At 38.8% G+C, this 15,570-nt stretch overlaps 1 protein-coding gene across 3 annotated transcripts in view; it reads right to left on the bottom strand.

The window, feature by feature from the left end:
- Positions 1–14,057, bottom strand: part of spire1b (spire-type actin nucleation factor 1b) — a 33,548-nt gene extending 19,491 nt beyond the window's left edge. Inside the window, exons 1-4 of one of the 3 annotated variants that reach the window (XM_086038229.1) lie at positions 13,470–14,057; positions 11,190–11,218; positions 2,362–2,598; positions 2,144–2,269 (exon numbers count right to left, since the gene is read on the bottom strand). In XM_086038229.1, the coding sequence (XP_085894355.1) occupies positions 2,144–2,269; positions 2,362–2,598; positions 11,190–11,218; positions 13,470–13,797 (720 nt within the window). In that variant the 5' untranslated portion in view covers positions 13,798–14,057. The remainder of the gene's footprint in view (positions 1–2,143; positions 2,270–2,361; positions 2,599–11,189; positions 11,219–13,469) is intronic. The other 2 variants (XM_086038230.1, XM_086038231.1) reach the window with 2 other exon arrangements.
- Positions 14,058–15,570: the final 1,513 nt, after the last annotated feature.

The raw sequence follows: 15,570 nt of genomic DNA, 5'->3' as shown, positions 1-15,570 counted from the left end.
AACCGACCAAATTCCCTCTATTCATTCACATGCATTATGCACACTGAAAGGGCAGTTTTAGAAGCACATAGCAGGATGGAACCCTGCGGAGATGCACACACACACACACACGCAGAGACACACACATACACACACACACAGAGTAGTAAGTACACCTACCAACAGGAAACATCTATTCCAAACCACTGCTGCCCAAGAGGCAAAGCCTTCATGTGATGTTAATAGGTGAATGCACACTAGAAAAACATTATGTTGTGTGTTCATAGCAACAACCCAACGGTGGGTGAGGGAGAAATTAAAATGCACTGATTAACTGATCCTGCGTTGACCCGCATTATTGTTGCCCCGCTGTTCATATTTCAAGTTTTGTCATCAAGTAGAAAGCTGACAAGACGTATGATTACATCACTTTGAATAAATGGAAACTAAATGTAATTCCTAACATTGGATAAATTGCCTGTCGAGTAATCTGAAATTACCACAGCAATAATGTCAACGTAGTTAGCGATAATTTATCAGTATGTCAAAAGGTTGTAAATATTTTATGAAGAAGAATGTACATTTTCTCATTTCTTAAAAGTGCTATAAAACTTCAATAAAATACAACTAAAGTTAAGAAGATCTTATGACGAGACGCCACCGCAGAGCACCGAAGCTATTCGTAATGGTGTTTTTTTGAACATTGGTTTGGAAAGTCAGTGTGAGTCGGCAGTTTTGTCTGAGTGTCAGCATGTCCGACACTGTCATCTATGTAGGACATGTTACATTGTCTTCATTGCGGCCCATTTCGGCCTGTCAGCTAGGGAACACGTCTCAGTAGCACCACACTGTACTGCTACCTCCGACTGTTCAGCCTGTTGGGATCACAGTCTGCTTTTCATTGCTAGTCATTTGTATAGAAACTCTTTCATGTCCACAAACTCCACAATGTAAGCGTTTCGACATTTCTGACGGTTAATCAAATCGTTTTATAATTATATGAAAACCTTGAACCCCTTCATTGTTTATTTGGTGAAATATCCCGTCAGTGAACGAAATGTAAAAGGGAGAATTTATTAAATGAAGACCTAACTCATATCTCTGGGGGGGAAAAAAACAAAGATTTACAGATGCACAATTATTTTGACAGACAACAATGAAGGAAACCTCTATATTCAAAATAGGTTGCAGAGACCTTTAATTGGGTAAAAGTGAATAAAAATATACATATTGTATTATTATATTGAAACTAATTTTAAAATCAAGGGGAGAAGGTTTTTGTTTTACCGGACTGGATGCAGTGTAAGGAAAGGGCTTGTTCCAAACCAAGTCACTAAACAGTCATTAGTGAATTACAAAGTAGATAAAGATGTACTGTATGACTAATAGTATGCGGCGTTATATCATAGCATGACTCATAAAGCATGTGCCGTGATGAGCCCATTTATTTATTTATCCACAGGCCTTACCACAGATGCCTTCAAGTATCAGCTGATACATTTCTGTGAGCCTCTGTAATTTGCATGCCTATTTTATGCTACTGTTTAAGCCGTCTTCTCTGTCACGGCTTTTTACTGATTTTTAAATCCTGTATATTACTCTCAGAATTACTACAGTAGGCACACCCACACAATTTATTTATTGGAGTTTGACATTTGTAAGCCTTCTGTTTGACACTCGAGGCTGTGTCAATGCATCCATTTTCTACTGCGGATCCTGTTCAAGAAGTTATCCCAGCTGACTATGAGCAAAAGTTAGAGTCACCCGCAACTGGTTGTCGCCAGTCAAGCCCAGATCATGAACAGACAGGGAACCAATTGAACTAAATAGACACCTTCAGTCACTAAGTGGGAATCAATTCCATGCTGGCTGAACAACTTCCTCTGATGCCATTGGCATACGGCGGCATTTCCGCATGTGTTCCTTATGAAAATAGAGCCCCTAATTATGAAGCCTTCACCACGTGCATTAGTGGCTTCATAGTGTGGCCGTTGTTCCAAGCACCCATGAGGCAGGTACTGAAAGCCGACAGTACTAAAGCTCCAGCGTCACCAAGTCTTTCATAACAAAGGTCAGTCATTATTCCTTTGTAAAGATTGATGTGAAGGGGCGGGGCTTCTCCACGGCCACAAACATGATGACGATAATAAAAATAATGACTCACCTCTTTGGCATTCTTGATTTTGTCCAAGAAAGTCCGTAATTCCCTGGTCTCTGTGTACAAAGCCCGACATACTGCCTGATAGTGACTTGGGGCGTCCGACTGACTGGGTAGATGATCCGTACATAGCTACAAGAAAATAAGTGAAAAAGTGGTATTTTTCAAATAGGTTTTCACATTCCAAATATAATAAGTATGGCAGCCAAATATACGTACAGTACCTTGAGGATACCTCTGTAGCCATGAACACTAGAAATATTGTCAGGGTCGTCATCTGCCTCGTCTTCTTCCTCAGTTGCCTCGTAGCCTTCATCAGGGCAGACGTCCCTTTCGGCCTCCGCTATGTTGGTCATCATGTCAATAAGCTGCTCCAGTGGAGGACTGAGCTCCCTCTCTTCATTCTCTTTCAGTCCATAGTCCAGCGCCTTGTAGATCATGATGCCCAGAGACTCTATCACCTGCACATGCACATAGGACAGCTTACAGTTAGAATCCTAACAGTATTTCATTATCCAGTGACCTTAACACTATTCTGGTTCAACTCCTTCCTGTCACTGGGATGGGTTCCATACAACAATGTCAGCACTCCATTTTGTTCAAACTGGACTATGTTCTAGCTGAACGAGTGTAAGTGAGTGTAAGGATTGCTGTCCTTCACATGCTAAATTTTGTCAGTTAAATTCTTTATTTTGCTATTGTCTCAAAACATTTCATGAAAATTGTTTATTATTAGCATTATATTATTTTTTTTAGAAACCCCAAAAATCTGTCAGTCTCTAATAATTCACATCACATGCATGTGCAGTCAAAGGCCAAAGGCCCACTATGAACTTCTTTGTTACATTACAAACAAGTTCAACAAAGATCTGCATAGTGTATATGCATTACTGTAGCTATATAATAAAATATTTTTCATTTTTCCTTATTGAACTGATTGTTTTTTTACTCCCTGAACTCTTCATAAATTCATTATCGGCAATAGAAATGCTTCTGATCTCAATTAATAATATTCTATGCAAAAAACTATCAAAATATTCAAAAATACTCAAGTAATGTTATGTTACAAGGGTAAATAAGCGTGTAAGTAAGTAAGTAAGTAAATAAGTAGAGAGAATGCTAAATGTATTCCTGTTGTTTATAGATTAAAAAAAATCTGAGATAGAGCCTTTAACTGCCATTTTTATCAATTCGCTTTAATAATATCGTTTTTGTGTTGCTGTTCACGGTCTATTTGTACTTGTAAATCATAAAATCTGTAAACTAGACAGTCATTCTTGATAAAGCCACCAATCCCAAGGCACAGACAAAAGACTTAAGTGGGAAATCACACAGGGAATTAATCCGTTTGCCTGACCACTGAGAAAAGAGAGAGAACGGATGCAAACAAGTGATCAAAAAGAGTGGGAGCAAAAGTGGAACTGAAAAGGCCCAAAGGAAGGAGGAATGGAAGATACAAACTATAGACAGTGCTCACTTCCGAAATCACAGTTTATCATTCGCTGCCTCGGGAGGCAGGAGAAGCAGGGGGTACTGAAGAAAATATTTATTAACAAAAAACGAGGACAAACAAATCTTGAAAAGTCCAAAACTCAAAGTAGCAAAGAAACACTAAGAAACGAAACATACCACTGGGAGAAACAAAAAAAACCTGACAGCGACAATGATAGAACAGAAAATAGGAACTTAAATACAAGCATACTGACAAGACAACGAGAAACACCTGGACAAGACACACAAGGTAGGAGGGAGCTGATTGGCTAACACAAGGGGGTGGAATGCAGACAGGTGAACACAATCATTGACGAGTTGAGCAAACACGCACTGTACCATTGACAGAGCAAATAAATGTTGGCGAGACATCACTAACGCCGCCATCACTTACATTTATGCGAGCATGTAAAAGTTGGCCGGATGTTCGACAATCGCTTAACATTCAGTTCTTACACGCTCGTATTCCGCATCGTGGCTACATTTGTGACCATGTCACGTGCAGTATGTGTAGGGACATTTCGGAAACTATCTGTCAAAAAATGGTGGCTGCAGTTGTTGCTACTTCAAATGTATTTGCAATAACAGCAATAAACGGCTGTATTTTTCTTTCAGACTGTGTTAAGGACCGTCCGCAAATCCACAAAGTTACATATTCCAGGGTGACATATGTGGCACAAATCACATCAAAATCAAATCAAATCATCATACTGTACATCAAATGATTTTTTTTTTTCATTCTGACTGCTGTAGTGGCTGGGCATGGCAGACATTTGCATACCACACATCAAACTTTGCTGATATCTCTCATTAAGGAGAAACTGGATGAAAAGAAAATCAAAAAAGGCACCTTATTAAGCCTGGACATAATTTGAAGTTCCTCGTTGTTAAATATTGCCGTAGAATATTGTTGTACAATGTTTTGCAAAAGATATGTGAAGCAATTTAAAGCGTAAACGAGCTGCTGTTCATAAATACTGTTTATCCATAATTGTTCTGTGACGCAAGTGCAGATTTACAGTACTTTTTTTTTTACAATATCGTCAAATTACAGCATTATAACAGTTTTAATTAAAGTTGAAAAAATCGATCGGAGAATGCTAATTAATCAATGGGCACAGTAATTTGAATGAATTATAGAAAAGTAAACTGAAAGCCTTTTGCACTGATTTCAAAATATCAACATTATTTTTGTTTGCACTATTTTGTAACATAGGGAGTGCTAACATTTAATTCTAATTGGACATTTGCACAATAAATGCTATCGTAATTCACATTGTTTTATCGCTATTTATTTTATCAATTTAGCTTGTCTAATGGAGTGTATATATTAAAAGATGATTTTTTTTATTTAATTATTATTCCTTAAAAAAATGTACACTTAATTTTATATCATAATATATGCTGTTACTGTGAATGGATGCAATTGATACCATGATATGAATTTTGGGCCATATCGCACAGCCTTACATTAAATATCACACTGGACTGAAAGTATACCTTTTTCACAACCCCAAGGTACCAAGTAAACACCTACTGTATACTACATGATGAATTTATGGTTTTTTTTTTCCTAACCCTACAGTTTGTGCATACACACAAACACGTAAAAAAAAAAAAAAACATACTGCCAAAAGACCTTCTGCCAAAAGACCTTTTATCATCTCTGTCTGTGAAGAAATACACCTCCAAAACTTTATCCACGTGCTGTAAGAGAGGGTGTGATATGCAAGCATACGAACAGCAGAAAAAGCAGATTATTCTGGCAATTATTGTCACTTCTCATGTGGATGAGAAGCACAGTAATTTCATTATAACTCTCTCTCATTCGAACACAAAATGACCTCTCTCCATTCTCTGTGCTGCTTATCATCACAAGGGTCATCCCATCTGACTTTGGGGTGAGAGGTGGGTACACCCTGAACCAATTGCCAGCCAATCACAGGGCACTCAACTGATCAGCGCTTCATAAAATAATTAAAAATTAACAAATGTTGAAGATTATGAACCATGTTTTTTTTTATCTTCTACTGCATCTATTTCCTAAAAAATGCAAATGAAAAGAATATTTAAGTTGTATTCCAATAGAAAATAGTGAAATCATACTGTATTTACGACAAGTAACTGCAAACTGGGACTGTAATTCCAAGGCATCTGAACATGACGACTACCCAACCAAACATTTCACACTCCATTTAAAATCTCTCTGAGTGCTTCTCAGGCTTCCAAGCAACCAAGCAGAATAATGGGGTGAAGGAGAGATGAAAAAAGGGAAAACATGGCAAAAGGATGAAGCTGCTGTGCAATCAAAGGAGATTTGCAGCAGCAGCTGCTGCAGCTACTGTGGTCATTATTATCAGAAGCAAGAGTAACATCAGATTGACTTAAATTACAGCATGTTTGTCACTCAGAGGAAGTAAACAGAAATGGCTGAAATTCAGGCTGTTTGACACACAGCAATTAGTTTTGCTTTACTGCCTCTGTCCTGCAAAGGCCAGAGAAGAACATTCTATGTTCATATTGTAATTTGTGCAGCAGAACCTCCAAAGTCACATCCCAAAGCTTGCCTGTTATGAAAATTGTGTGGGGGGGTCTTAAAAATCACCTAAATGTGGCTGTTGCAATTTCATTGTGCATGACATTACACTAGATGGCCACTCAGTCAACTCCACACGTGTTTAGCAGCTTCTTGGTCTTTTCGCCTGGTACTCAGGTTTCCTCCCAGATCTCAACATGTTACCTGAACACTAAATTGCCCTAGGTCAGGTGTGAATGTGAGTATGATTGGTTATCGATATGTGCCCTGCCATTGACTGCCAATTGGTTTAAGGTGGACCCTACCGCTCTCTGTTAACCACAATTATTGAGGACAAGGAGCAGAGAACATTGATTGATCGATGGCTGACAAATATAAACAATTATAGATTACATTACATTGTAATCTGTCACACTTGGCAGAAAAAAAATTCTCACGACTAAATGGTTGTTGGAGTGGCAAAGATGGATGACAAGATACATTTCATCAACTTGTTTGTGTAAAGCATTTCTAGAAAGATTCTCATCATGAGACAGAAAGACAAGTCATTTCCCCAGGCGGAGAAAAAGTACATTCTCTTTTATGACTGTCATATGATAGCATGTCTACTTTATCTTTCTTTGGCTGATAAATCCCTTAACCCTAATTAATTTACAGGAAAATATCAACAGAATTTACAGTGGAACATGTAACGTCAAACACACTCCATTCACAAGCCACAAGTCGATCTCCAATTTGAAATTCAAAATTATCCCCATTATATTTAAAAAACATATATATATCTTATTTTTGTGGATGAAACAAATTTTGTTGCCTCTAGATCACATCATGAAATGTTGAACTACCACCAAATCTAATCTGATCCTAATTTGTCAATGATTCAAAATGAAAATTTGTTGAAAATGAATCTGTCCAGTTGTATCTCATCAGATCAGGTTGTAAATCACACATTGATTTCACAGGTGACAAATGTTTAAGCCAAATATCTGTACCCTTTAAATTCTGACTAGTTCCACTATTTGTTCTGTTAAGATATCAGCGGAAACTTATTTGACTTTTTCCTTGACACAGAAACCATTAAGGAGGTATGATTACCAGTTGTGAAAGTTTCATGAGACTCTTCTCAATTCCAAAGCTGAGATTCCAAGGGAGAACAGAAGAGGCATGAGTAATATAACGTAATGGGTAAAAACATAATCCCCAATTGTTAGACATGACGAAGTGACCACTCAAGGTGAAGTTAAAACGGGCTACAGGGGTCATGAAGAAATCCTCCATATAAGCAAACTGGCAAGTGAACAAATTCAAATGTGGTTATCGACCAACAATTTCATGTCAAATTTGTGGAATTGCCTCCAAGGCAAAATAAAGAACATCATCTGACATTCATTACATCAACAGTTCACATTCTTTGAAGCCATGTGCACATAATGTGCTGTTTTTTTCAACTTGGAGTTGTTGTGTATGTAATGGAAGTAAAAATTAGAGCAACTTGAAAGTCATCCAGCGTCATGTAAAGGAGTGTTTTAAAATGTACAATGTTAAAAGTCTTGCCATGAAATAAACATAATATGATCATTTATTTGTACAGGCACTACAAAATAGTCAGATTTAGCAAATTTTTGTGACTGCAAAAATGCGCACAAACTCGACTACACACACAAACTGATGTGGAAGCTGACCTACTAAACGGGTGCACCGAAGATAGCGTCTGCCAAAGGTGCACAATTGCCACACAGTTCATTTTGCATGTGCTCTGCGATTAATATACAACGTACAAATTAGGGCTGTCAAAATTAAAGCGTTAACTTTGGAGATGAATTACAATTTTAAAAAGCTCAGTTTTATTTACGTCCTGTGGCAGCTGACCTCTGCTCGCTTTACAGCATAACTTAGAGGAGAGTCACTGGCGCGAAGACAGACAAGGACAGATTTCTACGTTGTTTTACTTAAAAAGGTTTATTGGAGAAATCACAAATCATTTGCGCACATTACAAAGCCAAATTCAAATACCATGTTAGTTGTTTGTCTTTGGCGTATCATCACAGAGCAACCCACCCAGCTCAAGTGACCTCCACGAGGCCTCGCAAATCAACGCTGCTGAAGTGTGGTGCTGGTGGACAGAACTAAACCTGTCAGCGAGAAGTTTGGAGAATTGTTTCTATTAGAAGAATAGAAGAAAAATGCCTGACTTTTATTATCTTTGATTTACCTTCTACTGGGATGTAATGTCTATGTCTATGTAATGTCTACTCTATTTATCTTCTACAAGGCACACACGGTATGTTATGCATTATGTTTACTCATTGAACATTTCAGTCAAAGAGATGATTGTAAATATTCATTTTAAATACTACGGAATATCTTTGTTTTAGATTTCACAGTACGAGGTGTGGTTCTTTACCTGAGTAGATTCACTACTTGTGCTGCAAATGCATGTGACATAGTAAGTAGTTGTAGAAGAAGAAGAAGAGCTGTCGCCTGTTGGTCCTAAAAACACACAAATTCCTTCCTATGTGTTCCCCGGGAAAACTGACAAATCTACCTTAAGCGCAAAACCCACTTTTACATCGGGCAGTCTCCATTACTTTTACAACTGTTGCCATTACCGCACGCAATCTGTTATCATGAGCCCTGCCCCCTGCACTTCTTAAAGTAAATGCCGTTTATCAGAAGTTAAAACGGTTATCCAACGCTTATCTGTAAATCCAATCAAAACTTGCGGCCCTGATTACTGGGTCTACAACCACCAATGGTTAATTTTACCATAACCCCACACACAGACAGTTCAAGATTAAAATCTGCCAAATGACATGATGTGGCACATGACAAAAGCAAACACAAATGCCTCCCTTCACCGTGTAGGCAAGTTATAACATTTTTGTTTCATTCTGTTCTGTCTCATATACAGAATGGACGGTTAGAGCGCTTACATTTGCTCACTTACTTTTATTTCAACAGCGTGTCTCACATACACTGTGCTTCCGCCCGCCGTGAGCGTTGTGCAACAACTCAACAGTCCCCCAAGGAAACACATACACACAAACTAACAATCCTATTGTTGCAATAATAAGAAGCTGATGATGGTATTGGTAACACCGTTTGATAATACTAATCTGTGCTAGCACTGCAGCTCTGCTTATATTTTGGCTTTCACATGACAGTGCTATGCCAATCACTTGAAAGTAGTTGTTTGGCACGGGCAGAGGTGTCAAATCCAGGTCTAGAAACAATTCCGCTTTAGCCACAGTTGCTTTTACTCTACTTAGCACTAGCTAGGCAATAGCTACTACTTTGTAGTAGCTTCTACTCCAGTGATTCCCAATTAGTCTGCCATGAAAGATCAGATGTGCAATGAAAAATTATCCTATGTAAATCATTTGGATGAAAAATTATTTATTTTCTATTTATAAAAAGTTTCAATCAATCAATTGCTCTTCCACTAGTAGACAAAAGGTACATAATTAGCCTGTTTATCCGCTTTTTGTGAATCGGTTTGCAAAGTGGTGTGAATTGTTTTCCGATGTGAAATATGTGCCTTGGCTCAATAAAGGCTGGGAAACACTGTTCTACTCAACCAGTACCAATGTAATTAGCCCCACAGGCCGGCTTCCTAACCAACACATTTTCAGAAACAGGCAGATAACAAAAGATTACTTGGTTCTTTAACTTCACACTTGATGGGTCAGTAGGCACATCAGACACACAACTTTTTGGATACAAACAATTTAAAGTTAATTTTCTATACTATGTCGCCTTTAAGTTATAAGTGCAAACCCTATAGAAGAGCGCTCTGTTCCGCCATTACAACATAATGGCAGAGTCACCGCTGATCCCAGTGGTTTGATTTGGTCAAAATAATAATAATAATAAATAGAAGAATTTTAAAAAAATCTTTCTTAAGATCATCACTTGATGAACATGTTCAGACTGAGGGAGATTGTTTTAGCAGGACAATTGTAAATTATAATATTTGTAAATATCTGGGTCAATGTCATTATTCTCAGAATACCCTAATTATTTACATCGGATTGGAAAAGAGCTCCTCAAATATAGCAAACTGAAAAGAACTCAACCCGGATAAAAGGGAGAAAAAGAAACTGTTATACCCACTTTGGGTTTGTCAGCTGACCACATCGTGGTAAGCAGCAATTTCTACAAACAACAGCCATTACACTGACAAGAACAGGAGAGTTGATGGTAATGAATGACTTTTACTATGAATACATAAACAGGTGGGACTAACCCACTTGCATTCTGGGCTGAGGAGAATGCTTCTATTGTTACTCAAATTGAGAAAATTACATTTCAGTCTGCATTTGCATTCACATTTGTGAAACACCTCCCATAAGTGAATGGAAATCGGTTGCATAATTTTTGTGTAATTATGCTCACAAAAATACCATCCATCCATCCATTATCGATACCGCTTCTCCTCACAAGGGTCGCGGGGCGTGCTGGAGCCCATCACAAAAGTACCAACAAATTAAAATTAAATTGCTCTTGGCCCTTTTGCATGTAGCGAAAGTAAAATTGGTTAGCATGGCGCTTTAAAACAATGATAGAAGCTCAAGCAAAATAAAACCTTAGTGGATATTTTGCAAATGCATTCATTTTGTTTACGGCTGTATCTCTATAAAGGAGTTGTTTGACACGACACTTCACCCACCTTGCCTCCAGCGCCCCTCACACTGGTGTACAGCTGTGAATGTTTGTTGGTGGTCAGTATAGGACCATAGGCGCACACCATCAGCCTACCCCCGGGCAGCTGTGGCTACAGATGTAGTTCACCACTACCAGAGTGTAAATGTGCAAGTGCATGAATAATGTATCCATTGTGAGCACTTTGAATGTGCTACAGTAAAGCGCTGCTATATAAATCTGATGTATTATCATTATTATTAAAGGAGGTAAGACCTGGCTGTAACTAACTAACTAACTAAAATTACCAGAAAACTAAGAATAATTCAGACAACAGCAAGTAATGCTCATTTTCAAAAATGAGAACACAAGTGAGTCACTCACCTCAATTTGCGTACTCGGGTTGTATTTACCTGTAGGATAAAAAGAAAATGTGTCACGTTAAGCAGCCGTTAAAGTGCGCAATATATCCACAAAATATAGATATTGCAATAATGGCCTATGGAATATGCATATCGCAAAGATGTGCAATCATTTTCTTATGGAATTGTATGCATTTATCTGAATTCAACCAGTCAGATGCAAACTCAAATGTGCATCGCCACCCAATAGCTGAACATTATCACGAGGAATTAGCTAAGAACACATTGAGCTTACTGATTTTACCACATGAAAAACATGTACTTCTTTCATTGGATCATAATAATGTATTTCTTTAGGTACATGTTAAATATTGTAATAATATTGATATCGCTTTAGTCAACATCTATATCACATATCGCCGGGTTTTCCAATATTGTGCAGCCCTAATATACAGCATTTTTTTACTGATATATTATGTTGCTACATAACTTAGTTGGTGGAAAATGTGCCCTTTTGTGTAACCTTGTGGAAAAACAAACATACTACAGCAGCTAAAAACATTACCAATGGAGCTGACAAGTGTGTGACCCATGATTTGTGTACTTTTTGTTACATTACGACTATTTTACCTTCTTCTTACATACTGCATATGGTCTGTGTACATTTAGTTAAGTGTGTAAATAGTAGTTTTGTTTGGCTTGTGACCACTACAGGACTTTTTGTCCTGTGGCGACACAGCAATGGAAAAGTAATCTAAAAACATTTCAACAAAACAAAACAAAAAAAGTACCTCCAGCTCTCTGAGAGGTTTGAGTAGTATGTGGTTTAGTGATTACTGATGACACACTAACTCATGTTCTAAGAAGACATTATGCATGAATGTGATGTCTTCACATAGGCGATTTTACACGGTAGTAAGGGGTGGCAGCTGCCAAATGCCTTGACCTAAGTTGCCAACCCTGGCTATTGGAAATTAATCTATCAATATTAAATTCATTTTTTTATTATAAATGTATATTGTCACCATCGTGTGTGTATGAAGTGTGCGTATGAATTTACTTCCATTTCGACTGGCCCTCCTTTCAAAAACAAATGGTTGCGTCTAACCGGTGCCACTAATTGAAGGGGAAGTCAACCCCAACATTTTCTTGACACGTTCTAGAACCATATTTCCCATGTCATCAAATTTTCAACTTCAGAAAACAGGTGAACAGGCCTGAGCAACTTTGATGTCATTTTTCGACAGCAAGTGACAAAATGGCTACCCCCTGAGATGGCTATAAACGGGCGGATTTTGTTTCTTAACTCATATTCCACAATTAATCAGAATGCCGTGTTTAGACTGGAGGCGCATAGAACATATTATTGTAAAGAAAGGTTATGGGTTAACTTCCACTTTAACCTATTGTTAACCTTACTGGCCAGTGTGATGCAAATATGGACATTATTATCCGTGTAAAAGCTTATTTTAAAAAAAATGAGCTTGTGTATTGGAGTGGTAGTTGATCTGCATCCTTTAGGCCCATGTTATGTGTGTCTACGTGTGTCTGTTAATAGTGGTGGTGACTATAGTATATATAAAACTGTGTCTTCAATTTTTGTGGCATTTTTGTTAAGTTGATATGCCATAAAGTAAGAAGTAAAATGTGTGCATTTTAAAGAAGCTAATTTAATAATATACTGATTAGCAGGAGCTCCGCTATGACTTCTCATTATCCCAATCTCGCCCTGAGAGAGGTAGGCCCTACTTGGGTGAGGATGTGTAAATTGTACTCCATGAAAAAACACCTTGCCCTGAATCTCATAAGTACCCTACCCAGACATCCAGCCTAATCACATGCTTTCCCCGCTTAAAATCTATTGAGCAATGAACATTGTGATCTGATATGAAGCGGCAGAACAGGGTGAGAGGATGATAAATCCTCATGATCCTTCGCGTGATATTAGCCAAAGAAAAATGCGAAACTGTAAAATGTGGAAATTCAAAGAACACTTTGTAACTATTTAAAAAAAAAAAAGACCACCACGGGATTGGGGGGGAGGGGTTTTGGAGGGGCTGCTCCTTTGTCATTGGTCATGCTGATTTAGACACAAGTTATATGGCTGTATTAACGCTGACAAATAAAATGCGTGCTATTTACTCACAGATGCCAGTGCAATTAGGGTATCATGCATGATACGCCAATGCACCGTAAGTTACGGCTATAATGTATATACGTTTACGATGATAACTATATATATAAAACCATATTATTAAGCCGAGCTGCATGCACGTCCACTCAGTTAAGGTAAAATGTTTACCTTCACAGCTTTGTTTGTGCAATCGCACCGATCCGTCCTTTGCAATCTGAATATCTCCCGGTCCTGCTATCCTCGCCGTGGCCGCCGCCGAGGTGGAGCATCTCCTTCTCCGCTGTTCTTTCATCAGCGTCACACAGCACTGGTAACACACGGCCCAAGCCTGCTCTTCATTGATGGGCTGGCTGTAAAGCCCGAGGATCTCCTCTAAAGACAGCTCATCCGACCGCGCGTCCTCCGTGGAAGTCATTGCGGCGTGGTGCTGATGCTCATCGAGCTGGCTCGCAGCATCCGTCAGTCCTGCATGCAGCCCGCCTCCATGCTCGGCCATCCTTTCATTCTCTCAGCGCTGGATGGAGGAGGCCCGGTGGCGAGCAGGCCAGGCCAATGGGCGAGAGCTAACCTGGAGGAGGCATTGATACTTACTCACATCCTCCTTGTGGATCACCGGCAGCAGTCTGGAGGCGCTGAGTGGCTTTTTCTCTATTTGCCCGCTCAAGGCTCTGATGCAAACAGTCACGAGACGATGTGCGTCTAAAGCCACCCAACCTCACTTGGCTCAGTGTGTGCAGCTGGGCATGTGTTACTTAAATCACTGCCAGGAACGCTCATACCTTATCACGTGATATCTCTCTCCGCCCCCACCCTTGCGTTCCTCTTTTCTTAATTGTTAAAATAGTCATCAAAACAGTCCAAGTGCTATTGTGCATTCCCAGACCATAACTGAGCCAAGGCACACATTTGCCATGACAAAAATCTCATGGCACACCACCAAAACAAAAATGTCACCCCAAACCATGGCATAGATAGATAAAGACCAAATTCATCAATTTTCTATACAACTTATCCTCACTAGAGTCACAGCGTGAGATGTGGGGGGTTACACCCTGGAAAGGTCGCCAGCCAATCACAGCACGTGTGGAAAACCATCTATCCACACTTAAACTCACCCCTATGGAATATTTAGAGTCTTCAAGGAACCTAATACATGCATGTTCCGGGAGTACCTGGAGAAAACCCACACAAGAGACAAGGCAAGTAAAAATTCTCCATAGGAAGGCCAGAACATTCATTAAAAATTCCAAACCTCTAAACTGAGACCAATGTCATAGTGTGTCCCATATAAAAGTCGACTCCATTGTGACATTATAGTACTGGTATTCAATTCATAAATTGCTTTGTTTGTTTATTTTTCTTACAGATAGTATCCTGTCTTTGTTTATTTTTCACCTTCTCTTCTTTTCTGTCTGTTTGTCTGTTTCTCCTCTCTAAAACACTACTGTTCTTTCCGACTGAAATTTTCCATAAATATCCCATAAAATGCAAATGGTTATTGTGGCAGTACTGTATATCAAACTCCACTCTTGCACAGAAAAACTGTTCCTCTATAGAAGGAACACAGACCCTTCATTCTGCATGACCAAGCAGCCAAACAGGACAGGTTAAAAATAAAATAAAGTCTGAGACGGATTCGCTCACCACTTGTCCAAAGATACATTTGTAGTCAATCATCATGGACTGATTGAAGTGAACTTGAATTATTTTCCCAGGAAACACCAGAATCTCTCAAGACTAACTAATGTGAAGCAGGGGCGGAGCCATGGGCTGCCCACCCAGTGAGAGTTATGAAAAAATATATAGTTTAAATTTTTTAGTAAATGATTATTAAATTATTTTGGAATTTCTGTTTTGTTGTTTTTATTTTATTGAATATTAAAAATGGCATAATTGTGGTTGTCTAAAGATTTGAACTTCATATTATTCAGTTTTGTCATTTTATGTGTTGGGACAGTGTGAAAAAACATTCAGGCCCACCCTGATTTTTCCAGACCCACCCATTAGCCACGTTCTGGCTCCGCCCCTGATGTGCAGTGACACAGTGGTTGGGAATTACTGCTATATAGTGTACCTGAGTTTGTTCTCTGTGTGGTGTGCGACAAACAGATTCTAAAGTAGATGTCACCAACTTTTTTTACTTCTTGGGTACTAATTAACGTCAAGGGCTACCAGCTTGATATGCACTTCCTCTTTAAGTAACAAATTGGCTCAAATTATTTGGGGGTAAATCATCTACTCGTCAGTTTCTCCCACTAGCTTTTCTCCA

Source organism: Filicampus tigris, chromosome 8 (genome assembly GCF_054856515.1).
Source record: "Filicampus tigris isolate MCC_2025a chromosome 8, RoL_Ftig_1.0, whole genome shotgun sequence".
Classification (NCBI taxonomy): Eukaryota; Metazoa; Chordata; class Actinopteri; order Syngnathiformes; family Syngnathidae; genus Filicampus; species Filicampus tigris.
Note: the sequence above shows the minus strand (reverse complement) of the source record. Positions and strands in the feature narration are given on the sequence as shown.